This window comes from Arvicanthis niloticus, chromosome 22, assembly GCF_011762505.2.
Source record: "Arvicanthis niloticus isolate mArvNil1 chromosome 22, mArvNil1.pat.X, whole genome shotgun sequence".
Taxonomy (NCBI): Eukaryota; Metazoa; Chordata; class Mammalia; order Rodentia; family Muridae; genus Arvicanthis; species Arvicanthis niloticus.
Window position 1 is genome coordinate 2,369,827 of NC_133429.1, and position 27,913 is coordinate 2,397,739.

At 56.7% G+C, this 27,913-nt stretch overlaps 2 protein-coding genes across 4 annotated transcripts; one reads left to right on the forward strand and one right to left on the reverse strand.

Moving 5' to 3' along the window:
* The first annotated feature begins 1,879 nt into the window (after positions 1–1,879).
* Cbarp (CACN subunit beta associated regulatory protein) lies at positions 1,880–10,490 on the forward strand. Of its 2 annotated transcripts, XM_076919510.1 has the most exons (10): positions 1,880–2,153; positions 3,823–3,922; positions 4,027–4,166; positions 4,269–4,333; positions 4,713–4,857; positions 5,636–5,807; positions 5,912–6,040; positions 6,360–6,567; positions 7,858–8,038; positions 8,774–10,490. In XM_076919510.1, the coding sequence occupies exons 2-10, from the start codon at positions 3,830–3,832 to the stop codon at positions 9,735–9,737; spliced, it is 2,097 nt and encodes a 698-aa protein (XP_076775625.1). In that variant the 5' UTR covers positions 1,880–2,153; positions 3,823–3,829; the 3' UTR covers positions 9,738–10,490. The 2 variants fall into 2 exon arrangements, with proteins under 2 accessions (XP_076775625.1, XP_076775624.1); XM_076919509.1 differs by lacking the exon at positions 1,880–2,153 and having other exon boundaries at positions 3,270–3,922.
* On the reverse strand, positions 10,363–26,197 carry Stk11 (serine/threonine kinase 11). 2 transcript variants are annotated; one of them, XM_076919511.1, is made up of 10 exons: positions 25,080–26,197; positions 16,308–16,391; positions 15,578–15,667; positions 14,984–15,116; positions 14,780–14,916; positions 14,386–14,513; positions 14,055–14,112; positions 13,004–13,200; positions 11,019–11,226; positions 10,363–10,812 (listed from the first exon to the last, which is right to left on the reverse strand). In XM_076919511.1, the coding sequence occupies exons 1-9, from the start codon at positions 25,367–25,369 to the stop codon at positions 11,033–11,035; spliced, it is 1,311 nt and encodes a 436-aa protein (XP_076775626.1). In that variant the 5' UTR covers positions 25,370–26,197; the 3' UTR covers positions 10,363–10,812; positions 11,019–11,032. The 2 variants fall into 2 exon arrangements, with proteins under 2 accessions (XP_076775626.1, XP_076775627.1); XM_076919512.1 differs by lacking the exons at positions 10,363–10,812; positions 11,019–11,226 and adding an exon at positions 12,513–12,684 and having other exon boundaries at positions 25,080–25,735.
* Positions 26,198–27,913: the final 1,716 nt, after the last annotated feature.

Consider the following 27,913-nt stretch of genomic DNA (forward strand, 5'->3'; position numbering starts at 1 on the left):
GTTGTATCTTAGAGGAGCAGCTGCCAGCTAGAGGGGTCATGGTCACTCTTGAATCAGAGTCTGCCCCTGGCGGATGCAAGGGTGATTCTTTTTATCATTCTACAGACTACAGATTCTGGAGCTCAGACTGTTGAAAGGCCAGCAGTCCTGGCCTCAATCAATCTCTATGACAGACACCTAGTTCCCAGTCTCTATAATCTGGACATTCTTTCCCTGGGCAGTGGGCAGCTAGAAACCCCATTCCCTTCCCTACTCCAGCTCTTAGACACACACACACACACACACCACGTCCCAGGATCCCATATCTCCTCAAATGCTCCACGAGGCCACAACTGAAACCTAGATCATGCTCGTCCTATCTTGAGTGTTCTCCTCCCACCCCCATGGCCACTGTGCCTTACCAGACAAGTCTTTTTTTTTTTTTTTTAAGTTTATTTATTTATTATATGTAGGTACACTGTAGCTGTCTTCAGACACCTCCATAACAAGGCATCAGATCTCATTGTAGATGGTTGAGCCACCATGTGGTTGTGGGATTTGAACTCAGGACCTCCAGAAGAGTAGTCAGTGCTCTTAACCGGTGAGCCATCTCTCCAGCCCCCAGACAAGTCTTTTTTAAAAACATAAATAAATAAATAATAAACAAACATCGGGTGCTGGAGGTTAATAACATAAATAAGTAAACAAACATCTGCTAATAACCAGCACTGTTCACCGGGGAACTTGAGCTTCGTTCCCAGCGCCCATGTGGGACAGCTGCCTGCAGCTCCATCTTCAGAAGATCTGACATCTTCCTCTGGCCTTCAAAGGCACGGGAATTCTCGACACCCCCTCCCCGAATAATCCATGAGACCTGGCAAACGCCTGAGCTTGAGGATAACCTGGTCGGGCCCGCCAGTGTCGGGCACTGAATCTGTGTGTTAATCCCCTCCACTGAAGAAGAAAAAAAAAGGATGGTGTCCTAAGATCAGTGTAAACGACCTTCATGGTGACACTTGACTGTGTGGCTGAGCAGGGAAGAAGTAGTTAGGGACTGGGAGGAATAGGCTCTTAAAATGGGCCAGACCCTGGGTTCCGCCCCAAGATCAACTGGAAGAGAAATGTCTGCAAGGGAAAGGGGTTATCAGGTATGGAGCATCCCATAACAGACCTCTGTGATGCAAGTGAAACTGTAATGACTTAGTTCACTATCACTTAGTTAGTGGGCAAGGGGACAGCACATCTTTGGATGTCAAGGAACAACCTGTGGGAGGAGTCACTCTTTTCCTATATGAGACCGAGGTATGAGACATGGGTCCTTGGGCCCAGCCGCAGACACCCTTCCTGCTCAGCCTTCACCACAGGTTTTCTTGTTTGAGAAGGGGTCTTATGCTGCTCAAGCCGGCCTAGAATTCTGTGTAGCTGAGGTCGGCCTTGCACTCCTGATCCACTTGTTTTCTCCTTCCAAATGCAGGTGTTCATAACCGGTTCTGAGGGCAAGTTCTGAGTAGCTGTGGGACGGCACTGGCTATCTGGTGGACCCACAAAGGAACCTGACAAAGAGCAGCATAGGAAAAACAGGCTTGGTGGGGGTGGGGAATGTACCCAGATCTCATGGCTTGTAGGCCAAGGGGACCCGCAAACTGGAATTGCACATCTGGAGTAGCAGGTGACAAACTAGATAGCCCAGGGTCCCCAAGACCTGAGATACCCGTGTTAGGTTAGGGGAGTAACGTGCCCCGCCAGCACCCGGGTTCCAGGACATTGCAGCACCCAGGTAGGCTGAGTCGCGCAGGGGTGAGGGGGGCGGGGTTGTGCGGCCGCCGGAGGGGGCGCGGGAGCTCAGGCTCCGCCCCCCGCCCCCGCCGGAAGGGAAGGGGAGGCGGTGACCATCGCTGTGCGAGCCAGACGCGGCGGCGAGAGCGGCGGGGGCGGTCAGGCTGCGGGACCGGGCGGTTACCGGGAGCACAGAGCCAGGGGCCGAAGCGGGCGCACCGCCAACGCGGTCACGTGCGCGGCCCCACCTCTCCTGCGCGCCTCCCCCGCGCGCTGTTCTCTCCATTCATAAATTCTCCGTCGGCTCCGCGGCCACCGAGCTCCAGAGCCAACCGGGAGAGCCGTGTATCTGCTGCCCGCCCTCCCGCCGCCCATGGGCCGCACGCCCCGGCGCTGAGGTAGGCGCGGCGGGCCCTGGCGCACGGGACCGGGCGGGGACGGGCGGGCTGATGCGCGCGGCCAGGGGATGGCGACCAGCTCCAGGGCCCGCCCTGGCCCACCGGTCCTGTCGCGCGCGGCTCCGGGGAGGGAGCGGAGCGTGGGAACGGCCTGAGCCGCCCTGCACCCCGCCCACCGCCTGCAGCTCGGAGAGGGAGCCCGCCCATGCCTGCCCTTGGCCTCAGTTTACCCTAGTGACAGGGCGAGAGCGATGTCGCCTTGGCCTCCTGGATCCTCACGAGCCTGGCGTCGCGTTCTCTGCGCTCTCCCGCACCGTATCTTACTTGGGGGGCCTGGCGGACGTTCTGTGAGGACTCCATGTTTAGGCTTGCGTCCTCGCTGGCCCTCATGACCCCGCCTTCCTCGCCTTGGGTCTCCAGCCATCTTCCTCCCCCACCTCTCATTACCATCCTCACCATGCCCCACCCCCTCCAGCCTGAACTCTTTTCCCGACCTACATATGCGCCCCTTGCCACCCACCAAAACTGATGCCCGCTGTCTTCTGTCTGGGAGCGCTGAGGAAACAGCCTTCTTAGGGGTACATTCGTTTATTCAGGTTCCCCCACAACTCTTCCACCATCCAGTCAGAAAAACACTGGTGACGTTGGAGCCTGCGGGCTCTTCTTCCATGGGAAAGGGGTTTGCATGCTCACGCTGGTGTGGGAACTAGGGATGGGTGGCCAGAGCGGCCTCGACTACTCCAGAATCATCTTCATTCCCGGACTGAGTCAGGTGCAATTTAACAGCCCCTTCCTGAATCCACCCCGCCCCATGATGTGCCCTAGCCTCAGTTTCTCCACGCTTCTGGCAGAGGCCTGGTGAGCAGCCATCTTGGCCAAGCCTTGGGGCGCCCCTGTGGGCGGCCTCCCCCGCGCCCCCGCCCGCCTCCCTCTGCCTGGCAACACCCCCCCACCTCCGCGGCCCTGCGCACCGTCGCCATGGGAACCAGATTTTTCAGGCCAGGAACAGATGAACGTCTTTTGTCCTTTCCACTCCCACCAGTGTAGGAAACAAGGACCTTTTCCTATAGAGTCGTGACTGGGGGTAGGGGAATCATTGGTACAGCCCCTCCCACACCTCAGGTGCACTACCTTCAATTCCTTTTCTGCACCATGAGACCCTGAGACACGAAGGACACCTGGAATGTGGCCTGAGTGTGTTGTGAAGGCTTCGCGTCTTTCGTTCCTCCAAGGGTGCTTTCCCTTCCCTGGGCATGGCTACGCTACCTTGCCGGTCCAGCCACTCCAGCCAGCCAGGGAGGTGGTTGGCATGTGGAAAAGCCACGCTTACACAGACGCGCGCGCGCGCGCGCACACACACACACACACACACACACACACACACACACACACACACTTCTGCGCACGCGCGATGCCACCTTTTATGTGCTAAAGATGGCGAAAGAGAGGTCCTAGGGGGCGGAAAAAAAGCCTTGGCTCCAGGCACCCCTGCGGGGATGGGGAGTGGGGGGGGGCGCTTACAATGTAAGACTCGGCCCCACCTGTCCATGAGTCACCCCAGTGACGACGGCTGCTGCAGCACGGGGACGATAGGGGCTGACTTGCAGGGGCTCCTGTGGGGAGGGGCAGGCAGAGCAGAACCTGAGCTGGCTCTATGCCCTACTTGTAGTCTCAAAATGCAGCCCACGGCCACCATGGCCACAGCGGCCGCCACTACCGCCACCGTTGCCCTGACGACTTCGTGGGACAATGCCACCAGCCGCCCCACGGTGGGTTGGGTGTCTCCTGGAGACTGGGGTAGAGGTGGGATGGAAAGTGCACTGTGCGGTGGAGCCCTGACACCTTCCGCCCTGTGCCCTCGACCCCGACTCAGGCGGAGCCTGACCCCATCTTGGACAACTATGTGCTGCTCGTGGTGGTGATGTCGCTGTTCGTTGGAGGCACGCTGGTGGTACTGTCTGGCGTTCTTCTGCTCTGCAAACGCTGCTGGGAGGTGCATCAGCGCTTCAACAGGTGCATGCCCTGGGAACCTCCTGACGACATGCCCAGGGGCGCTTGCAGAGCCTCATGGTGGACAGTCCCCATACATGCTCATCCTTCCCCTCTCTTCCTCAGAGCCATGGAGGAAGCAGAGAAGACCACCACTACCTACCTGGACAACGGCACCCACCCTATACAAGGTGAGGGGCCCGCGGGGCCTGCAGCACCCCTCGCTGCACTTGACTGTGCCTCCCGCCGCGCCCCACCCCTCGGCCCCCTGCCCGCCCCCTCGGGCCGCCTGACGGTCTGTCTGTCTGTCTCCCCCACCAGACTGGGCGCAGTTCGAGTCCGACTCATCTCTGTTTCCTTAACGCCCAGGCGTAGGTGCGCACAGGCGCGTGCTGAGAGCGAGTGAGTGTGTGAGCGGATGAGCGAGTGCCCGCCGCCCCGCCCAGCCCGCCCCATCCTGCCCTCACTCGGCCCGCGCCCCCCTCCCAGCCCACCCTGCCCAGCGGCCTGCCTGGCAGCCAGACACGCGCGGCCCACCCCGGGCCCACCCTCTCTTGGCTCTCCTCACAGACCCCGACTGCAGGGGGGAAGACCCCGAGGGCCAGGACACCGAAACAGAGCGCTTCCTAGCCACCAGCTCCACCGGCCGCCGCGTGTCCTTCAACGAAGCTGCCCTGTTCGAACAGAGCCGCAAGGCTCAGGACAAGGGCCGCCGGTGAGAGAAGTCAGGGGGTGGTCACAGCTGCTTGGTGCTGAAAGCTGGGGACCCTGGCTCGGGTCTCTTGTGTGGGCTGGCAGGGTGGATAGTAGAGTAAGTATCAATATTGAGGCCCAAGCAAGGCTGAGGCAGGAGAATTTAAACTAGAGTCATTTTTTATCTGTATTTATATGTCTTTGTGTGTGGATATGTACGTGTGAGTTCAAGTGCCAACAGAGGGCGTCAGATCTGTCAAGCTAGAATTACAGGTGGTTCTGAGTGGCCCAGTATAGGCGCTGGGAACCCAACTCAGGTCCTCTGCAAGAGCCCAGAGTGCTCTTAACTCCCGAGCCACGGTTCCAGCCCCAGCTGCTACAGATCTGAGACCCCACTGGCCTGCAGAGAAACTACCAGGCCAGCCATGGGTGCATTTCAAAGACCCGCCTTTAACAAGAACACCTGCACGTGGTGGGCAAAGCCAGGAAGATCCTGCAAAGTTCAAGGCCAAACCCAGGCTAGAGTGAGAACTGGTCTCAAAACAAAAAATGGCGGTCTCTGGATGGCGGTCTCTGGGGGCAGAGGCAGTGGGTATTCAGTGAATTCAAGGTCAGCCTGCTCTACATGGAGAGACCCTGTCTCAGAAATTAAACAAAAACCTATCACCCCAGCACTTAATAGGTGGAGGCAGAATTAGAAGTTCAAAGTCTTGAATAGAGAGAGACCTGTCTGTCAAGATGTTAAAGTAGAAGCTACGCTAGGGACTGCCAAGGGCTGACTGCTGGGGTCCCCAACATAGGTACACCCTGACAGAAGGGGATTTCCATCACCTCAAGAATGCCCGCCTCACCCACCTCCACCTACCGCCCCTCAAAATTGCTACTATCCATGAGTGTGATTCAGGGGAGGCCAGCGCAGCGGCCACCCCCCACCCAGCTACCACCCCCAAGGACAGCTTGGCTATTTTCCAGGTGAGGTCAAGGTTGCAGCCACCTGTGGTCCTCAACAGGGTCCTGGCAGGCTGGGGTGGGAAGATGGGACCTACCTTCCTCCCTCACCTACCTCTATTTCACAGCCCCCTGGGAAGACCCTCACTGGCCACTCAGCGGGCCCCAGCTCTGCCCTGCCAGGTGATCCCTACAACTCCGTGGACTTCTCGGAGATCAGCCCCTCAGCCTCCAGTGACTCTGGGGAGGGCACCTCGGTGAGGGTTCCCTCTGATTTCCCTACAGCATCCCAAGGTCACGGTGCCTTCCTTCTCAGAATCACTCTGCTCCCAGAATGCAGTACCCTAGGAGTCCCTATAAGAGCCAAGCTGGTGGGAAGGGTGACCAGCTCCACTTCAGCTCAAGGAAGAGAACTTGTAGGCAGGGTCCTTCCCCCATGAAAGGCAGGATTCAGGACAGGATGCTGGCCTGAGAAAGGAGACTGCCAGGGGGGACTCAGGTATTGGGCCAGGGCCAGCTAGGGAGTGGATTCTGTGCCTGCCTGACAGTTATCCCTGCCTGTTCCCCACCCCCCAGTTAGATGCCGGTACCCGGGGTGCCAAAGCTGCCGGGCCTGAGACAGTGCCTGGGGAGATGGGCACAGGCTCCTCTGGAGCGGGAACTGTTCTGCAGTTCTTCACTCGGCTGCGCCGCCATGCCAGCCTGGATGGAGCCAGCCCCTACTTCAAGGTCAAGAAATGGAAGCTGGAACCCAGCCAGAGAGCGTCCAGTCTGGACACGAGAGGTAAGGCATTCATCCCAGATGGCCATGACCTCCAGGGGCCATCTTGACAGAGGCCTTGCAAATGGCCAGGGCCTGAGTGTCTCTAGGAAAGTAATCAGTTGCCAGTGCCCTGTCTCCTAGGCAGATGACCATCCTGTCACGGTCACTCCAAAGCAGGGTGCTCAGGCTTGTGTGCCACTCCCCTTCACCCGCACCCTAGACCCCAGCTTTCCGGAACCTCCACCTAACCCTGTTGCCTGTATGGCTTTGAGCTGTTAGAACAAGTCACAGGGGTAGAGGACCATTCCAGCTTGAAGCCCTGGCTCCCTCTCCAGTGTTCTGGTACATATTCCCAGTACATGGGAGGGCAGAGGCTGGAAGACAGGAATTCATTGCTAGCCTCAGCTATGTAGGTTTGAGGCTAACCTTGGCTACATAAGAGCCGCATTGGACTAATTTTAGGATTTATGAACGCCTTTTGTTGTTTTGAGTTGTCTTACCGTGTGGCCCAAGTAGACCTTGAACTTCCAGCAACCCTCTCTAAGTACTGGGGGTTATCAGCACACACCATACCCAGCTAATCCCAACACTTCTGATAATACCCAGACAGAAACAATTTGGGCTTTTGTGGCCACACTGTCCCATCTCAGCTGCTGCTTTGGGAAGTGACTTCCATATGCAAATGAGCGTGGGTTGTGTCCATAAAGCAATTTACATGAACAGGTGGCAGTCTAGGGTACAGTGCTGCTTAACTGTAGGGAGGGTACCCTGGCCTTGCTTGGGACAGTGTCACCTAGGTACTGCCTTCCTTGGGGGTGGGGTGGGGGTGGAGGACATGGTGTGAGCGCCAGGGAGGATCTGGGTGCAGAGGGTACACATCACTTCCTTTCCGGGGTATTCTGTGGGAGGGGCAGTCTCTTGACTGCCCTGGTGAGAACCTGGGTTCTGAGATGGAGTCATGATTCCTGGTGCGGATAGCCATAGCCAGTTGCAGCCCAGAACTTGTTTGCCCAGCGGCTCCCAGCTCACCTGGAGCCCTGCTCACTGGCAGTTCTATTTGGGGTAAGGTCCTGACTACTGGCCAGGAGCTGGGGGGCCTGGGTAGTGCAGTTTACCCAAGCTTCCCAGGGCACTATGCAGCCTGCAGGTGGTGGCCTTCCCCCTCCCGTGCAGGAAGAGCTGGGCCACGCGAGGCCCTGGGCATCCTTTCTCATGGCCACAGCGGTCCAGCCAGGGTTCTCTGGACTGCTTCCCCATGAGGTCATTCAGCTCATACCTAATCTTTGGTCCTGGCCTGATCTTCAACTACAGGTTCCCCTAAGCGGCATCACTTTCAGCGGCAGCGGGCAGCCAGTGAGAGCATGGAGCAGGAGGGGGATGTCCCCCATGCCGACTTCATTCAATACATTGCCAGCGCAGGCGACTCGGTGGCCTTCCCACCCCCCCGCCCCTTTCTGGCCAGCCCCACCAGCCCACCCCCCACTCTCGGCAGGTATTTTTCAGTAGATGGAGGTGCTAAGGGTGAGCCTGTGGGCCCCTGCCCTGCCCCATCCCCCATAGGTGGCCCAGGGACTGCCCTCCTGGCCCTGTGGACACGAACTCGAGTCACCCTGGCCACTTCATGGGGGCCACCTTTCCAGCGCAGACCGGAGAAGGAGGAGGGAAGCAGGGAGAGACCTGGTAAGGCTAGATGGGCAGTTGATGGTCCCAGGGTCTCCAAGATAAGACACCCATCATCAGAGCAGGGCAGTGGGCTTGGGCCTACCATGGCCCTGCCAATTTGTGGCAGGCTCCGAGGTCTGAAGGGGTCCTCAGTGGTGCCAGCGTCCCTTCTGCCTGCCTGCACTCCTGATGTATGCCTGACCCCAATCAGGAAGCAGCCTTGGTAACAGCTGCTATCCAAAGTAACCTCCCTCCCCAAGCCAAACGCAAACCTCCCAAATGCTAAAACCACTGGGATACAGGCTGAGGCCTTACACTTAGGGGTGACCCTTAGCTTCGTTGATTCACACCTGGCTGTATCAGCCCCCGTGACCAGTGGGTGAAGTAACCACCTAGGACAAGGAAGGGGCTGATGATTTGGTGTTTGCACATCAATAGAATTACTTAGGAGTGGCCCAGACTGGATGGGAGTCCCTCCATGTCCATAGTCCCTAAAGAACAAATGTGTGGCCGGCAGGGCAGGGCAATGCCTGCAGGCTCTGACCACGTGGGCCTGGCCTTGCAGGCTAGAGGCAGCTGAGGCGGCGGGAGGAGCAAGCCCCGGGACTCCTCCGGAGCATGGCATCAGTTTGGGGCCCGAGCATGCGCAGCAGCAGGACCCGCAGCAAGAGCAGGACGCCGAGCATGCACAGTGCAGCTACCGTGACCTGTGGAGCCTTCGTGCTTCGCTCGAGCTCCACGCAGCCACTGCATCAGACCACAGCAGCAGCGGTAATGACCGCGACTCAGTACGCAGCGGCGACAGCTCGGGCTCGGGTTCTGGGGGTGGGGGCGCAGCACCCGCCTTCCCGCCCCCTCCCGAGTCTCCACCTGCTTTGCGGCCTAAGGACGGCGAGGCCCGCCGCCTGCTACAGATGGACAGTGGCTACGCGAGCATCGAGGGACGAGGGGCGGGCGACGAAGTTTCTGAACTTCCTGCTCCAGCCCGTAGTCCTCCCCGCAGCCCGCGAGCCTGGCCACGCAGGCCACGTCGCGATTACAGCATTGACGAGAAGACGGACGCTCTTTTCCATGAGTTCCTGCGCCATGACCCGCATTTTGACGATGCTCCGCGTCACCGCGCACGTGCGCATCCGCACAGTCATGCGCGGAAGCAATGGCAACAGAGAGGCCGGCAGCACAGCGACCCCGGAGGCGCACGTGCGGCCACGCCCCCTGGGGCGACCCGCCCCACACGTGCGCCCTTACGCCGCGGGGACAGCGTTGACTGTCCTCCTGAAGGCCGTGCGTTGCCCATCACGGGTGACGACCCATCCATTCCTGTCATCGAGGAGGAACCTGGAGGTGGAGGCGGTGGTTGCCCAGGTTCTGGGTTGTGTGTTGAGCCCGCTGGGGCACTGCTGGACAAGCTAGCAGCCAGCCTCGACGAGAGACTCTTCTCTCCCCATCTTGCTGAGCCAGCTGCCTCATCCCCGGTGCTGATTGTCGCTGCTGCCGCCCCTACATCCCCTGACCACAGCCCGGCCTAAGCTCTGTGTACTGGACCTGCCTCTTGGCTGCTCCTCCAGCAGCAGCACGTGGGGCCGCCATGGGAATGGTGACGACAGCGGGAGCAACCTGAGGTTGCTGTGCATGGGTACGCGGCCCACATCCCAAGTGTGCACATAAAGTGTCCCCCTGGGGCACTTAGCAGGGCACAGTGGCCTCCGGAAGCACGAGGCTCCAGGACCGAGGCTCAGCTGCAGGGAGGATGGAGAGATTGGACTCTGGGATCCATAGACAGCTGACCCCGGCACCCAGCCTTGGCCATAGATGGGGGTGGAGCAGGTTCTGAGGTGCAAGTGCAGCCTGCCTCCAGGATCAGCTGAACCTCCACTCGTGAGCACGTGTTGGCGGTGCCACTGCCTGCCATAAGCATGCGCGAACCCACTGGAGGGGAGGTGACTGTGGGGCACTGAGGACCAGCGAGGAGCTCGCCGCCCCGCCCTGAATCCATTTACCCTGTCCATGGTATGCACTTTGTAGCAGCTGTACCCTTCCTCTCCAAGCGAGAGAGCAATAACCACACCCGCTCTGCATGTGCACAGCCTGTCCCATTCCTACCCAAGAGCCTCGGGCTTCGGACACACGGACACAACAGCCCAGGTGGCAGCATCAAGTTTCCCAAGCTTTATTTATTGCCAAAAGATAGGGCAGCCTCGCCATGAGTGCCCGCCCACTCCCTGCCCTGTGCCCTCTGTGGTTGGTCGTGTTGTCTGGTTGATCATAAATGTCTCTGCATATTTGTTTGCTCTGGGTTTTCTCTGCAGGCAACCATGTGCCCCGCCTGCTCCATAGTTCCAAACACCCTCATAGCCACCACTCAAATCCACCTGTTTTATTAAAAAAAAAGAAAAGAAAAGAAAAAAAAAAAAGAAAAGAAACCAACCCAAAGACAGCAAGGCTTGCAGGGCGGCATGCAGGCGAGGCCGGCCAGTGGTCTTGACATAAAGTGCTTCCGGGGTGGCAGGTCCGCCCTCAGCTCCAACGTCTGGAAGTGTGTGGACAGGCAGGCCCAGAATCACAGCCTTGCCGAGACACCTGCCCAGAGATCCTGGCGACATACTGTTGGTAGAATGAGTGGTCACTTAACACCAGGCCCCAGGTACTAGCGCTACTCCAGAGCAGAAAGGTCCTTTGTGTATATATAACCTTGACCTCAGCCACCAGACCTTACCCCTGTAGCCCTGCCCTAAGGGAAGGAGTCAGGAGAGGAGCAGCCACCCACTGTGAACAGCAAGCATGGCTCTCGATGCTGGCCCCATGCCCACCTGTGGGCTGTCAGTCACTGCTGCTTGCAGGCCGTGAGCCGGCGGATCTTGTTGCTGGAGCACACCTTGCGCGCAGGGTTGGCGGTGCCAGGACGGCCTTCTGGCTTCACCTTGCTGCTGAGCTGGAGCTCTGTGCCATTCACACAAACGGCCTTGGGCAGGCTGTGGCTCTGTCCATTCTGACCCACTTCCTCTTCCAGGACCTGTCCTGTGGGAAGATGGCAAACAGCTTGAGCCAAGGGGCAGGCAGCTCAAAGCCCCAGGGCCCAGCCAGCCCCAACCGCGCAAGAGGCTGCTCAGGCTTACGCTCTCTAGCCTCTCGTGCCACCCTTCAGTAGCTCAAAGACAGGCAGGCCCACTGCCGTCAGTGGTGTGCCCTGGCCCACCTGTAAGGCGCCCATGCTCACCTGCCTGTCTAGCCTGGGCAGCCCAACACCAGCTCAGAGCTCTCCAGGGAGCCAGGCTCTAGACCCTCAGTACAGGCACAAGGAGATGAAGCAATCGACCCAGGGCTACTAGCTGTGCTGAGCTCGGAGACCATCCAGCTGGGGGCTGCAGGCCCAGCTTGCTCTGCTGGCCTGCCCTCATGGTAGAACAAGAGGTCCCAGTGGGCAGTGTCTACATGTAGCTACACAGCCCAGTGCTCTGCGATGCAGCTGTGGGGACCCAGCACAAGCCCCACTGCCCATGCTTCTGGGTCCACAATTTCTCTCAGAACCTCTGACCCGGCCACACGAGCAGCACCCATGCTGGCTCTCGTTCTGGACAGGACTGGGGCATGAGGTCAGGCGGACTCTGAGGAGGCAATCTGTTCCCTCTTCCACACAAGGCACTGAGTAGAAAGCCCCTGTCCTGTTGTTGAGTATGACCCTCAAGCCAGGTACAGAGGGACCAGGCTGTCACTTCACTCTGTGCAACACTACCCCAGTTGACAAAGGGGCCCCATGGCCACCCAGTGTCCCCAGAACCTTGCCTCCCTTAAACCACAGCAGCCTTGAGAGTCCTTCATGCTTCTCCTCCCCCACAGAGGAGCCACATGAAGAGGGCCCTGTCAGGCACCAGCTCTTAGCCAGGAGCCCAGCCTGTGGGACAGTCGAGGCAAGGGCTCCAGGTGACAGTAAAGACACTATTCCCACACAGGGATGGCTTCAACCTTAGGAAGGGCTGTGGCAAAGGGCCCGTACTGGACATGAGGTGTACACCTGTCCTTGTGGGTCCCACCTGGCACCCAGTGAGCACTACTTTCAGAACTCTCAACTGACATAGTAGCTCAAGGTCCTTACCCTCCCCCAACAACTATTTGAAAGGCCAAGAGCTGAGTGAGGCTGGCTTGAGGGGCACAGGGACAAAGGCCACAAGAGCCTTGGCTGGTGACCACCCATGCTCTGAGGATATGGCTCAGGCCTTGGACCCAGGCATGTTCTTTGAAACCCTGGCAGGGAGCCTGTCAGGATAGTGATGGCAGGGCAGTCGCGGCAAGCATCCACCTGCAGACACAGTGGACAAAGCTTTATAGAGGACATGGTGGGGCACCACACAGGGAGCTACACTAAAGCCCCGAACCCCTCCTCGGGCTCCTCTCCAGGAAGGCCTGCGCCCTGGCTCTTCCACACGCATGTGTCGCATGCGTCCTCGCTAAGCCCTGCCTCGGCCGCCTCCTCGACACCTGGGGAAGAAGGCGATATAAGGTCAGGCATGGCCAGGACTGAGGGCCACTGGACCCTCCCTCAGGTGGCTGTCTCAGGGAACCTACCCAGTGCCCTCCAGGGTCCCCTCCTCCTGCTAGACACAGTCAGGGTGGCCATAAAAAGCTGTAGATGGGGCCCAGGGAACCCTTCAGCTAGCCCAGAATGATATGCCACAGCCACCAGCCAGGATGGCTTTGGCAGTCCCGGTGGCTCATGTCAATTGAAGCCTTGGGAGAGGACCAGCCCCAGAGTGCACAAAGCTCCAGCTCCAGCATGGGCTGCATCAAGCCAGCTCACCAGGCACTGTGAAGTCCTGGGTGTAGATGATGCCATCCTCAATGTCAAACAAGTCCTCATCCTCTTCCTCCTCTGCACGGCCATGCAGGTCCTCCAGGTAGGGCACTACGGTCATACTGCGCCAGCGGTCCTTAGTGTCTGGGCTTGGTGGGATAGGCACGAGCGCCTCAGCCAGAGGATGTTTCTTCCGGAACCAGCTGCAGAAGCCCAAGGGGCAGCAGACACATCAGGTGCAGACGCTCAGTGAGTATCACTGGCCAAGGTCCACCAGAGCCCACACCATGGCTGCCCTTGCACATGGCAAGGCCTCAGTGCTCGGGCTCCAGGCCTAAGGTAGCCTAACACCCATAACACTGACACACCCCATCCAAATCCACAGCCCACTGATGACAGCCACAGCGCCCTGGACTGGGGTGGGCAACCAGGGTCCCTGGACCTAGAGCCCCACCCACCTTGAACAAGGGTAGGCTAGAAACCCTCCCTGGGGGTACCCAGCTGAGCTAGTCTCAGTCTAGCATGAAGGTAGCCAGAGGCCCAAGGACAGCACGTGGGACAGAGAAGCCTGGTTTATTTACCAGGACTCCGACCAGCTGGTAAGTAAACAAAGGACAGGATGGAGGCTCCGCTGCCACCTAGAAGGGTCTAATCCTCAGGGGAGGAAAGACTCCATGTCTCATGCTTCCTGCTGGCCTCCCTAGACACATTCTCATGTCTAGATGGCCAAGGACCAGCTGGGGTCCAGAGTGCACTTTTCCATCTACTCCTCCACCATGGGAGGATCCGCCTATAACTGCAGGCCCTGCATCTCCAGCTTCTCAGCCATCCAGCTGCCTGCCCTCCTGAACAGAAAGGTAAATGTAGGGAGTCTGGAAGGTTTCCTCAGCCCTGGCCTGCACTGGGTGCCCCCTTCATCCCCAAGTTTACACACAGCCTTCCCAGGACATCAGTTTACACAGCACACAAATCCTTATCCCCATGACCATCTAGCACTGCTGAGACCGTGCTCTCAGCTCAGACACCCAGCAGGCTGAGACAGGCCAGCCATGCTCACCTGTGCTGCCTAATCTGTCGGATGGAGAACCTCTTGGCTGGCTCGTACTCCAACATCCCTGTATGACAGGAGGGATGTGTGAGAATGTAGCAGGTGCCTGGCTGCTCTGTGTCAGAGCTCCACCCCACCACCCATCCTGTTGGCCTTCCTAGGCACCAGTGAGACAGCGACAGGCAGCAGGGACATAGCACACCACCCCCACCCCCCACCCCCCGCCCCCAGATCGGGGGAAACAATCTCAGAAACCTCCCATCCGGCAAACAGGACTGCCCTTTCAGGGGCTCTGTCCCCGGCTGTCCTGACGACACACATGTGATCTAGAGATGCCCACCTCGGAGTAGGTCAGAGAGTGGTGGCCCACAGTCACAAGGGATGGTGAAGTCCCCTCTCCCGATGTTCTCAAAGAGCTTGTAGATGTTGTCCCCCTCAAACGGGTACAGGCCCGTGGTGATGTTGTAGCTGCACATGGAAAAGAGTGTCAGTGCTGTCACACCTGAGGCCAGAAGCCAGGCGGCCCCAACTCCCAGTCAGGAGACATGCTAACTGGTAGATGTGCAGCCATGGCACCCTACACGTAAGCAAAGCCCCGTGGGTGGGGTGTGGAGAGGAACTACATCCACAGATCTGGAACGGCCAATCTGCTGGCCACACCTTATGGGTCAAAAGGCTCAAGGACACTTGAGAAAACCCACAGCCCCATCTGCTACAGGACACAGGACACTCACAGTGTGACCCCAGCTGACCAGATGTCCACCTTGAAACCTGAAAAGGTATCCAGTCCATTGGCAATCTCTGGAGGCTGGAAGGCCGGGGAGCCCTGGCTTGTCCGGCAGGTGTCATCCACAGCGAAAGGGTGCAGGGCCTGCAGGGCAGTGAGAGTCAGGGCAGCTCAGGAGAAGCGGCCCAGGATCCCTGCACACCGTGCCTACCTCGGCAACACCGAGGTCGGAGATCTTGAGTGTGCCATTGGTGGTGAGTAGCAGGTTGCCCGGCTTGATGTCCTTGTGAACAATGCCCTGGCTGTGTAGGTACTCCAGGCCGTCAATCAGCTGGCGGAAGTACCTGAATGGGTGGGACTGGCTCAGGCCCCACAGGGTCTCAGCCCACACCATGGCACCTACACAAGTCTGCTATGAAGTTTGGGAGGCTCATGAGGCCTGGTCCACAAGGGGATAGGTGTTTAGAGTTCAGGCAAACAGACTTGATAGTCAGAGGCTAGGGCCCACTGGGAATGACACAGGGCAACTATAGTCAGTGCTGCCCAGGCCCAGGGAGCCAGCTTTCCCCTCTGGCTTCATTTCCTCCCCTTCCCTCCGTCCTTTGTTAACCAGGGAATGTGACTCTGCTGAACCTGGGATGACTGATCAGGCCTCAGAGTGACTATGGCTCTGCAGGGCAGTGGGCCCACAGGGCCTAACAAGAGGGTAACACCAAGCACATTGGCTGGGCTAAAAAGTGGGGGCCCAGAAACATCTGGGTTTGCTGACAACGGCTGCTCCTCCTACACCCAGCAGGGCACTCACCCATGAGCCTGGCACACAGGGAAGCGCTTCTCCGGCACACTGTCCAGCATCTCCTGCATGCCACACACGCAGTACTCCATCACCATATACGTAGGGCGCTAAGGAAAGCAGCACACAGGCCCGGAAGCCCTGCTCCTAGCAACAGTAGTCTGGAGTGTCCTCAAAGCCCAGGGCAACTGAGGAAGTGAAGTCACTGCTGGGGGCGCAGGGTCCTGCTGGGCCAGCAGACCACCACCACTCTGACCTCCAGCCATTCTGTGCCCTATCAGTCTCACAGGGCCCGCAAGGCCACTGCACTGCCCTGGACCACGCGGAGTCAGCACAGGTCACAACAGGATCAGAAATAAGCTGGTCTACTCACCACAGGGAGCAATGGGGAACCTGGGAGTTGGGACTGCAGCCAACTACAGGGTACTCGGGTCTCAGAATGCTCCCAGGACAAGGCAGACGCAGCGTAAGCCGAGCAAGCTCTTCCTCTGGGAAGGGCTAGCATGGAAACCTCTAAAACCAGGGCACTGCCAGTGTATGTAGGCCCCCAAATACCTGTGAGGCCATGCCCAGTTCCAGCCACATTGGTCAGACCAGGCTAGCACAGGTGGAGGCCCCCACACCTTGCTACACCACCTGCTGAGTTGATAGGCACCACTAAACTGCAGCCAGGTCTTGCAAAGGGCTTCCACTCCCTACTATACAGGGGGACCGGCCCACCCCACTCCATCCCACAGGATATATCTTCTGCTTCTCCTCATTGTACAGCACATCCACAAGCTGGATCACATTCCGATGCCGCAGCCGCCGCAGCAGCTGGATCTCCCTGCAACAGCAGAGGACATGACGCTCAGGTGACCCTGCCTGCTGGGAGAAGCCTCCATCGAGTCATGGCACAGATGCCCATCTGGGAACACACTGGATCATGGGGAAGGTGGAGGTGCAGCTTCCTGTTGCCTGTGACACCTGGCTCAGTCCCAAGGAGTGGACAGTCACCTGGGCTGTGGTAGTTTCCAGTCATAGCAGAGAGGACCATCGGGACACTAGGATTGCTTCATAAAAGCAAAGCTCCTTGTGAGGTGGCACAGGTCCAGTACCTGCTATGCCTGGAGCTAGGCTAGGAGGGCCACAGGAGCTTCTCCTAAGCACTGTCCCACCTCACAACCCTGGATTTCCCCCAGCTGGGCTGAAGTCACCCGGAGACTGGCAACAGCACCAACAGTCATGGCACTACTGAGGAAGGCATTGGTCCTACATAACAATGACTGCCCAAAAGATGGATGCAGCCACTGGCTTATCACAAAGGCCTCCCTTAGCTCAGGTCTGATACCCAGGTAATAACCCAGCACCCCAACATCAGAAGCTCCAAGTACATGCACAGATGTCACCCAGCTGCCCAAGTCTCACAGGGCCCAAAGGGACAGGCCAGTTTTCACACACTGATAGACACTACAACAGACCCACCTACATAATGAAGAAAAGTATCACATAGGTATGAACAGGAACAAGGATCTGATACTTGACATAGCCTAGAGAGACCCTGAAGACAGCTCAGCTCAGTGAGAGTCGCAGACACAAGCCTCACAATGTGGCATCCATGACAGTGAATGTCCAGAACAAGTAAGTCCAGAATTCCCTGGGACACAGGGCTATGGCTTTAGTGGACAGCTCACAGGGCCTTCCTTTAGGGTGACTCAACATTATGTCACTAGACAGTGGTGACAGCTACACTATGCATGTTCTCCTGTTGGTGAGGGCATGGTCTTCCCTGCCGTCTGGTTTGCATCCTCACGCAAAAGCTCAGCTGGGTGGACAGTACCCCTCCCTGGCCTGCCATCCCACGTTCTGGGCTCTCTTCCTCCAGGCCTGGTCACAGCTTGGTGTGGAGGGGCTGTGGGAGCAGGCGGAAGGGGAAAGACGCTCCGCTCTGAGCACTGCGCTTTCACCCCGGGCCCAAGTTCAACGGTGCCCAGTCAGTCTGGGCACATGGTATTTATGGAGTTGGTCTGCACTGGGACACAACAACCCTTCTTCAACGTGGTGGGTGCAAAAAGACTTTGAGCTCAACCTTAGTTCACTTTCTGTGCTCAGGAGCCACAAACATAAAGGGAAACTGAAAGGCTAGATGCACACGCAGATGTGTCTTGGGGTTGGAGATGCCTGGACCAGTACTCAGATACAGCATGACCCAACCTCCAGACCCTAACAGCTCCCCACTTCCACACTGACTTCTAGGCAGTTGCTGTACAAACCAAGCTCCCATCCTGATATCCTACTTCACAGCAGGGACTGTCACAAAGGCAGGGCTTGAAGTCCATGAGGGAGGTGGGAGCTGAGGCAGATGCCACACCAGTTGACATCATCATGATAGAGAGGCCAATACTCATGCCAATCAAGGTAGAGGGGACACTTGAATGAGTCAGCTGACAGAGGCACTGCAAAACAAATAACTAAAAGCCTAGAGCTGGCCATGGTGGCCAGCTTTAATCCCCACTCAGAAGGCAGGGGCAGGCAGATCTCTTGAGTTCAAAGCTAGCCTGGTCTACATAGTGAGTTCCAAGACAGCCAGGACCATGTACAGAAAGCATGATAAATAAATAATAAATAATTAAATAAATAAAATGAAAATGCCCGTATGCTGTGTGTGAGCATGCACCTGTGTGTGGTGTGGTCGTTCCCTCCTGTGCACACAAGTTGAAATGGTGTTTTGTGAAAAAATTTTTCCTAAACTGAAACATTCCATCCAGCAGAGAATCTAAGACAGAAGGTGAACAACGAAGCTTGGGGCGGGGTTGCCACTTGGGGGACCAGGAGCAAAGGCAGAAAGATCTCAGTTCCAGGCTAGCCTGGGTGGTCTACAGAGCCAGTTCTAGAACAGCCAGGGCTACTCAGAGAAACCCTATCTCCAAAACCCAACAAAACAAAACCAAAAAAATCCAAATACAAGCAAGCAAGCAAGCAAGCAAGCAAGCAAACCATAAAGTAGGTAACTAACACTGAACAGCTTCAGGAAGACCATGAAACCAACCAGATGCAGGAGGCCCCTCTGTAGCTGGTCTTTGTTACTTTGTGGGTTCTCCTTTTTCCTACCTTTTATCTCACCCTATTTTTCCTACCCCAACACTGGATAGGAGAGAAGAAAGACTAGAGGGGCGAGAGAAATTAGGAAACTCTATGAATCTAATTTCTTTCCTTTGGTTTCATCTTTAACCATGGCTACTAACAAACCGTAACCCACCTCCCTAATCAGATCACCAGTCTGTCTGGAGGTAGGGGATGGGGCTCACTTTCATATACCCACTGAAAAGTTCCCAGGATTCCAAATATTAATCTCGGAAACTACTTGCAGCTGGTAAAACCACTCCACTGCTAAAGCACGAGGCAAATCACAGTCTGCTGCTGTGGACAGTCCAAAGCAGGCCCACATCCCACACCTGGGATTAAAATAAAAGCACATTCTTATGATATTTGTATGATTTTAAAAATAATTTTACTTTTATTATTTTTATATGCATTGCTGTTTTGCCTGCATGTCTATGTAATGGTGTCAGATGCCCTGGAACTGGAGTCAGACAATTGTAAGCTACCATGTGGGTGCTGGGAATTGAGCTTGAGTCCTCCAGAACAGCAGCCACACTCTTAACCACTAAACCATCTCTCCAGTCCCCATTTCTATGGTTTTTTTGTTTGTTTTTTAAGAAACCAAAATTCCAGCATTCTTAAAACTGTCACTCCACTTGTCCCCATAGAGTAAGCAATGAAGGCAGCTGAGCTGAGCTACACCAACAGCTCTGACATCAGCAGCCTGCCTGGAAGAGGTTAACAACAAAGGAGGTACCTGGAAAGGACACTCTCCAGCCTGTCACACTGACTGCAGGCTGTGCAGTGTGCTCCAGGTTCCCAGCTTTGGAAGCCATCACCCATGCTGGGGAGGGCCTTGGGGACGCAGCTATCTCCAAGTCATCTCTGCACCTCTAAGTAACTCCAGTGAAACTCACTGGCTCACCACACTGGACCTTGGTGGTCCCGTCCTTTGGTTACTGGGTAAGCAGACGGTCCGTTACACAGCAGAGGGCATGCTGGCTAACGGTGATCAACTCCACAGGCACCAGCCAAGTCTGAGGGAGTCTCCAGATCAGACCGAGCAAGGACAAAGTCCTACCCCCAACAAAATGGGTTGAGGGGGAGTCTGCCTCCTGCCTGAAGATATGATGTGATGTCATCAGGTGCCTCCCAGTTTGCTGCTAGGCCTCCCCCACAGGGAGGAACTCTGCCTGTAATCACTTCCTTCCTAAGAGGCCTCAGTCAGGTGTTGGGTGACAGTGTCACAGCATCCTTAGGACTGGACATGGTTACATATCTGTAATCCAACACTGGTCAGGAGGCTGAAGCAGGAGGATCAGGAGTCTAAGGCCAACCTGGGCTGCTGGAGATGGCGTGACAGTTAAGAGCTCTTCCAGACGACCCTGGTTCAATTCCCAGCACTCACACAATGGCCCACAACTATCCAGAACTCCAGTCCCCGGGGATCTGACGCCTTCTTCTGGCTCCCCAGGTACATTTGGAGCAACATATACAGGCAAAACACTCATACATAAAGTTTTCATTAAAAAATAAACAAACAAGCAAACAGCACCTTACCGAAGCCCCCAGCACCCAATTCTCACCCACGGGAAAATGCTTGAGGGCATAGGGAGCCTGAGAACCCAGACAGGTTCAGAGCCAGGAAGGACCCTACCCAGTTGGCTTCAGGGCTTTGTGTTTCTCCCCCTCACCCTGTTCAGGTTTTGTTTTGGTTTTGGTTTTTTGAGACAGGGTTTGTCTGTGTAGCCCTGGCTGTCCTGGAACTCACTCTGTAGACCAGGCTGGCCTCGAACTCAGAAATCCACCTGCCTCTTCCTCCCAAGTGCTGGGATTAAAGGCGTGCGCCACCACCGCCCGGCTCAGGGTTTCTTTTAGGTAACTAAGAAAAGCGGGTGAGGAGAAGGAAGCCTCGTAGTGCTGTACGTAGGTCAGCCTGGGCTACAGAGAGAACCCCTGTTCAGAAACAACAGAGAATGATGCTAAGAGAGGCTGGCTGCACACTGTGCACTGTACACTGGTGTGGGAGGAAGCAGGAAACCAACGCAGCAGCTCGGAGCCCAGGCAAGGGAGGAAGCCCCTTCTGCTGGGTCCCACCCAGCTCCTCAGACAGCACAGTCAAGGCCCAGGCAGGAAGCACAGTCCTGCTTTCTGAAGACTACACAAAGCTGAGACCACACACCTTCTGGAACTGACAAACACCAGGCCCTCAATCAAAGGGATCCCACATCCTCAACAGACCCTAAACTTAGGAAAGGGGACACTCCAACTCAGTTCTCGGCAGCAGAGCTCACTGACAGGGCACCTGCCAAGGAAACCAGCTAACAGTGGACTGGAGAGACAGTAAGTCTTGGCAAGCAAGCGTGAAAACCTGAGTTTGATCTTCCAACACCCATTAAAAATCTGACTGTGGTGCTGCACACCCGTGAGCCCTGACACCTCATCCTGGAACACAGATTCCAGGTCCCAGGCAGTCTGAAACAGAGTGCCTGGCACTGAGAGGTGACACCCGAGGCTGACCTCTAGATGCCATGCACATACATGTATGCAGGCACACACAACACACACATGGCCACAGGAGGCCATGCAGCTCGTCCAGTATGCTTTGGATGTTCTGTGAGCTGAGGGCTCGCTAACATCCCAACTATGTACAGTCCATGTCACACAGCTGCCAGTCACCATGGTATGGCCTCCTGTTGTCCCTGGAGAGCTGCCAGCATCTCCCATGGCCCCAGCAACCCAGACAGGTGCAGATCCAGACTGAGTGGTGACACCCAACAGCTGAACACACTGCCTGCCCTGTCTCTAAGTGGCCAGTGGTCATCTAGCACAAGCCACTCTGCCCAGGCAGTTGCTCCCTGTCCCCAAAGAGAGACAGTGTCCAGACAAATTGCAAAGACAGGCAGCTCAACTAAGCATGGTCCATCCTGGCAGGACCCAGGCTTTGGCAGCAGAGCCTTCAGCTCTGACCACCGCCTGGAAGGCAAGGGGAACTAGCGAAGAAGAGGGTCAAGCGCAAGAGCCAGCAGGAGCCACTGCCATAGTGGACTCAGAACACAGACACAGCGGGCCATCCACAACCTGCAACTAGCAAAGAGCGACCCAATGGGTGAGGGTGCCTCAGCATACATACAGAGGCAGGAGGAACCCTTAAGGCCCAGAGCTCAAGATCAAGCATTACAAGAATACCCTGCCTCACAGAAGCAAAATAAATGCTTACCTGATGGTGCCCAGCCATTATCCCACCACTCAGGAGCTACTGGGTCATCCATAACTACATAGCAAATTGAGACTAGCCTGGGCTATATGACACATCTCTAAACACTCAAAATGTGGCTCAGTGACTAAGAGTGTCTTTGGCTCTTGCAGAGGACCTGTGTTCAGTTCCTAGTACCATGTTAGGAAGACCCCATGTCCAGCTCCAGGGGATGATGCTCTTCCGGCCCCCAAAGGCACAGGTGCCTTCCCACCCACCCACCTACCTCTATACATACACATGCATACAAGCAAGTCCAAATGCCCAGGCAGTGGTGACCAAATGAATGTCACCCCAGCACTCAGGAGTCAAAGGCAGGTGGATCTCATAAGTTTGAAGCCAGCCTGGTCTACAGAGTGAGTTCCTGGACAGTCAGGGGTACACAGAGAAACCCTGGGGGGGACAAGGAAGAGGGACAAATCTAAAAAACAAGGAAGACATCAACAACAAAACAAGAAGGGCCGGGCGGTGGTGGCGCATGCCTTTAATCCCAGCACTTGGGAGGCAGAGGCAGGCGGATTTCTGAGTTCAAGGCTAGCCTGGTCTACAAAGTGAGTTCCAGGACAGCCAGGGCTACACAGAGAAACCCTGTCAAAAAAAAAAAAAAAAAAAAAAAAAAAAAAGATACAAGAAAATAAACAAGCAGCAAACACACAAAAGCAGTCTCCTGGTAGTGAGGGCATCAGCTGGAGAACCCTCACCAGGTCTGTGCCTCACCCTGTAGCATACAGACAACACAAGGCTGCAAGAGTCTCAGCTCTGCCAATATTCTGAGGTGGACTTTTTCAACCTGTGCCATCTGGAGGATCTCTCTATGCACAAGCAACAGGCAACAAGGCTCATGCACCCAGGGGTTCACATGAGGCCATAACCACATGAAGCCCCACAGGTAAGGTAGAACAGGACAATCATAGCACACTTGGGGGGGGGGGGCTTCAAACCCATGAGCCACAGAGTCAGCAGGTCACCAGCAACTTTCTCAACTCTTCCCTCAGCTGGTATTAAGATCTTGCTACTTGAGGCTGGATCAGTGGCTGAGAGCACCTGGCTGCTCTTCTGGAGGACCTGGGTCAGTTTACAGCACTCAAAGTAGTTCACAACTGTCTGTAACTCCTGTTCCAGAGGATCTGACACAGATGCACATGCAGGCAAAACAGCAATGTGCATTAATGTTAAAAGAAAAAAAAATGTTGCTACTTCTCACAGTTGGGGTGACAGGAGCCAAGGGCACAGGTCCCTGCAGCCTTCTCAGGAAGGAAGGCGCCACACTACCACTGGTACTAAAAGGAGAAAGCCCTGTGTGCTGACTGGAGGACAGGACCTCAGAGGCTTGCCTGGAGGTTCCAGACACTTCACCATAAGAGACAACATGAGGGCAGTCTATTAAGCTTCTACAGACAAAGGGGCCTTTCTGCCTGCACCAGCTGTCTCCGAGCTGCCCCTTCCAGGCTGTGCCTCTGTGCATTTGGATCACACAGGCAGGGGCACACAGCCTTAAGAGTTTCCACTGCACGAGTCACTCTGGCAGTGGGTAAACACTAGCACTCCCCAGAGACACCTGGCTTTGTGCCGTGCCACTCAGTACAGGGCAGTGTAGCAGCCTGCAGTTTTTGCCTCAGTTTCTCCTCCCAGCCTTTTATCTTGTGTATGTACAAGTGCCACAGCACACACACTCAAGTCAGAGCAAACCTGACAGCTCGGTCTGCTTTCATCTTGTGGGTCCTGGGGCTGTCACCCACTGAGCTATCCTACCACCCCTTTCTCCTTATGAAGCCAGGTTTTCCCACGCACCCCTGGATGGTCTAGAAACAAGCGATCCTCCTTCCTCAGTCTCTCTAGCACTGCATGTGCCTACTTGCCCCGACCAACTGCTATCTTGAGGAACAGTACAGGCTCCTCACAGCACCTAGCTGGTAACCTCCAGTGGACTGTGTCCAGCATCCCTCTAAGCTCACACCTGACACTATCACTCCCGTAACCCCAATAACTCAGGTGGGGCCACTCCAGGGTCAAGGGACAGATTTCTCTCACCTGAACCTGCCTGGCTCTGCAAGCCACACCCTGACCTGGCAATCTCAGGTAGAGATGGCAGGAAGCCTAAAGTAGCAGGTGAGGGCTATGAACTCGCAGGGAGCTCTGGGGCCCTCTGTCACAGGCAGAGAACACAGGCTTGCCATGTGCACACAGAGTGCTGCTGACTGAAGCCAGGATGCAGGCCTGGGCAGCCAGCAAGCCACTGCGGGCTTCCAAGGACCACTACCCTGAAGCTAGGGGCCACTTGCTTCAGAGAGCAGCAGACACCACCCAGAGATGAGCAGTCCCCTTAAGACAGTTTCGGACTAGTTTATCCCAGCTCAGGCCTCTGAATTCACCGGAAGGAACACCTGATGCTGGGTCGCCTGGTTCCCCAGTGCAAGACTAACCTATGACCACTGCTACAAAGAAGGCAAACCAGGTTCTAAGGCTAGCCTAGGACCCCAGCCTGCTCTGCTCCACAGCTGGTCTCTGTAGGTACCACTCGGGAGTGCTCAGCTGGCAAAGCCAAAAAGCTGCCAGCCTTTCCTGGGACAGGACCACAGGCAAGGTCAGTTAGGCAGAGAGCCGGCAGTGCTGGCCCCAAAGATAAGGCCCCTTCTTGCAAGTCGGTAGGTGAAGTTTCCCAAGTTCCGCCAAGCTGGGCCAGCGATAAAGAGTCCCCACGGCCCAGCGACGCCAACTACGCAGGGCACCGCAGGGACCCGCGCCAGTACTGGCCGGCTACCCGCACCCCCCCACACACACACACCCTAAGTCTCTCTTCACCATTATTTTTGGCCCCACCGGTTCCCTCTAACTGCGTAAACAAACTAGCCACCCGCCTGTCAACGCCCGCCAAAGAAGCCAGGAGCGACTTGCGACAGGACCTGGCCCAAAGAGGAGGGCTGGAGGCGCAGTCGGCGACACGACCTCCCCCTAGGACAGTCCTGCGGGCTGCCCCAGCACTCTGACCCCACGAGGTGATGAGCAGGGATAGATGGGGTAGATAAGACAGTGAAAGGAAGGGGAGGGGAAAAGGAGGAAGGAAATGACAAGGGAAAGAAGATTAGAGGAAAGAGAAGAGCCAGAAAGTAGAGGGGCAGGGGCTACCCAAGAAGCTCAAGACCGCGCCCGCGTCGGCCCCAGGCCCTTGGCACCTACTTCTTGACGTTGGCCTCGCCATTAGGGATCCTGCGCAGCTTTTTCTTCTTGAGGATCTTGACCGCCCTGCGGCACAAGGTCTCGGAGTCCAGCACCTCCTTCACCTTGCCGTACGAGCCCTCCCCGAGCAGGTCCCCCATCAGGTACTTGCCGATGAGCTTGGCGCGCTTGCGGCGCGGCTGGTAGATCACCTCGGTGGAGTCGATGCGGTGGATGAAGGTGTCCATGCCCACCGACATCAGCTCGCCCTCGGGGAACAGGCCCAACGGCTGGGGGTCCGCCACGTCCATCCTGGCCCACTCTTTGTCCTTGTCCCTTTCCCTTTCGAGAGCGCCAATTCTTTTCAAGTTCGAATTTCCCCCACCCGCTTCTTCCAAATGTTCAAGAAGGAGAAAAAAAGGAAGGGGGGAAAAAAGGAACGACCTCCACAACCCTCCCGGTCCCCACAACCGGGTCCACGTCCGCTTCCTGGGCGCCAATTCTTCACTTTTGGTTTTCCCCCTTTTCTTCTAGGTGCTCAGGGAGAAAAAAAAAAACTGAAAATAAGAATGAAAAAAAAAAAAAGCAATGAGCCCCCCCAACCCTCGCGTCCCCCCAATTCGGGTCCCCGGGGACGCTGCTTCCGACGGAGGCGACGGTCCGCCGTCGCGGCGCGCGGGCCGCTAGGTCATGGTCGCCACTTGGGCCCCGCGCTCAGGGGCCCAGGCGGCCGCGTCGAGGCCGGTCCGCGCCGTCCATGTCCGGCCCGCGCCGACGCCGCGCGTGGCCCCTTAGTTCCACGACTTCTCGGGGCGCAGACTCCACCCGGACGCGGGACACCTGGACACCCGCAGATCGCGGGCACGAAGTCGGGACAGGAATCTTCCGGGGACCGAGCGGGGGAAAAAACACCCCGGGCGGCGCGTCCCCCTCGCCGCCTAGCCGCCGCGCGACAGGCAGGAGGCCGGAGCGGCGAGGGGGTAGTCTAACTCCAGGCAGAAAGATGCTGCCCGCGAGAGAAAACTCCACGCCGGCGCCGCCCTCGGCGGCTCGCGCCTCACTCGCGGACGCCGAGAGCCGCCTCCCCTTTCCTAGACCGACACGCCGCCGCCATCTTGTTTACCGCCCTGCGCCGCGCCGTCGTCGCACGTCTCAACGGTGGACACGCCCCCTCGCGGCGCTGACGTGCGCGGCAGTTGGCTGAAGCTTCAAGCCCCACCCCTCGAACCCGCCTCAACCACCAACGCGGATTGGGCTATTTGGATCTGGGTGGGCGCCCGAGCTGACATTGGACAGCTCGGGTTCCACCTGAGAAGGCGTAATCTATGTTCTCATTGGCTGTCTCAGACGCTGCTCAATGGGAGCTGGAGTAAGCCAGCGACTGTAAGGGAGCGGCCGTGGGCTGTGGCTTCAAGCCCCGCCCCTCACCCTCAGTGGTCGGCGCTAGTGTGGGGGCGGGATCTTTTTTTTTTTTTTTTTCCCCCCCCCGGTCAGCGGCTGTCGTAGACGCCCGTCAGCAAGCGCGACTGGCCGGCGAGACCTTCGGGCTTGCGGTGGTGACCTCGAAGTTTCGGGCCTCGGGTTAGAGTTCACGCGCGTCAACGTCCTCCGGGGAACGGCCGCGACCTGAGGCATGGGGGGAGGGCGGAGAGAGAAGCTCGTGGATCCCTAAAGAGATCCAGCCCAGGCTTACTCTCAACGGCCTTGGGGGCGAGGTCAAAGGTCAAAAAGTAGCCCAAACTTGACACTTCGGAACCTGGAGCGCCACTGAGATCACTGTAGGGATAGCCGGGCGCAGCTGGTGCCATAGAGAGGAGCGTTTCGTGTGCAAAATAAGAGCAGCTGGGCTGGTGAGATGGATCTGCGGCTACGGGCGATTGACGTCAAATCTGACGGCATGAGTTCGATCCCCATAAATTCACAAGGTGGACCGAGAGAAATGTCCCCTGCAGGCTGACTCTGATCCTAAGCGTTCCGTGGCAAGCGCGCGCGCGCTCGCGCCACACACACACACAACAGAGTTTTAAATAACAGTTGTCAAAAAGGTGGCTGGCGCCGGGCGGTGGTGGCGCACGCCTTTAATCCCATACACACATAATCCCATACACACATAATCCCATACACACATACACACAATACAATACACACATACACACAATACAATAAATTTCTAAATAGAGCCGGGCGGTGGTGGTGCACGCCTTTAATCCCAGCACTTGGGAGGCAGAGGCAGGTGGATTTCTGAGTTCGAGGCCAGCCTGGTCTACAGAGTGAGTTCCAGGACAGCCAGGGCTACACAGAGAAACGCTGTCTCGAAAAACCAAAAAAGAAAAAGAAAAAAAGAAAAGAAGGCTTGGGGTATGATTGAGGGGCGAGCGCGCACGCAGCTTTACTCCACACAGTACTCTATGCACACGCAGGTTACAGCGTGCAGAGATCTACATAGTCTACGGTTCCCTCTGCGGCCGCTAGAGGGCGAGGTGGCCTGCCAGAAAGAGTGGGCAAAAGGGCTTGTCAAGCTCAACCTGTGTTCAATCCCCAGAACTTACATGGAGGAAGGAGAGAACTCACTTATGCAAGCACATAAACTGAGAAAAAAAGATCAGAGAAACAGATCTGAAGACAGAAGTTGAGGGAAAACACAGACCAGACAAACGGAAAGAGGCAGGCTGGAGAGACCGGTCAGAGGTGAGGCTCTGCTCTTCAGGGCACACAGGTGTGATAGCCAGCACCCATGTGGTGGCCAGGACTGTAAATTCACTTCTGGTGGATTCAGTGCCTTCCTCTGGCCTCTGAAGGCACATGGTGTTCATACATACATGCAGCCAAAACACTCATACACATGGAAAAATAAA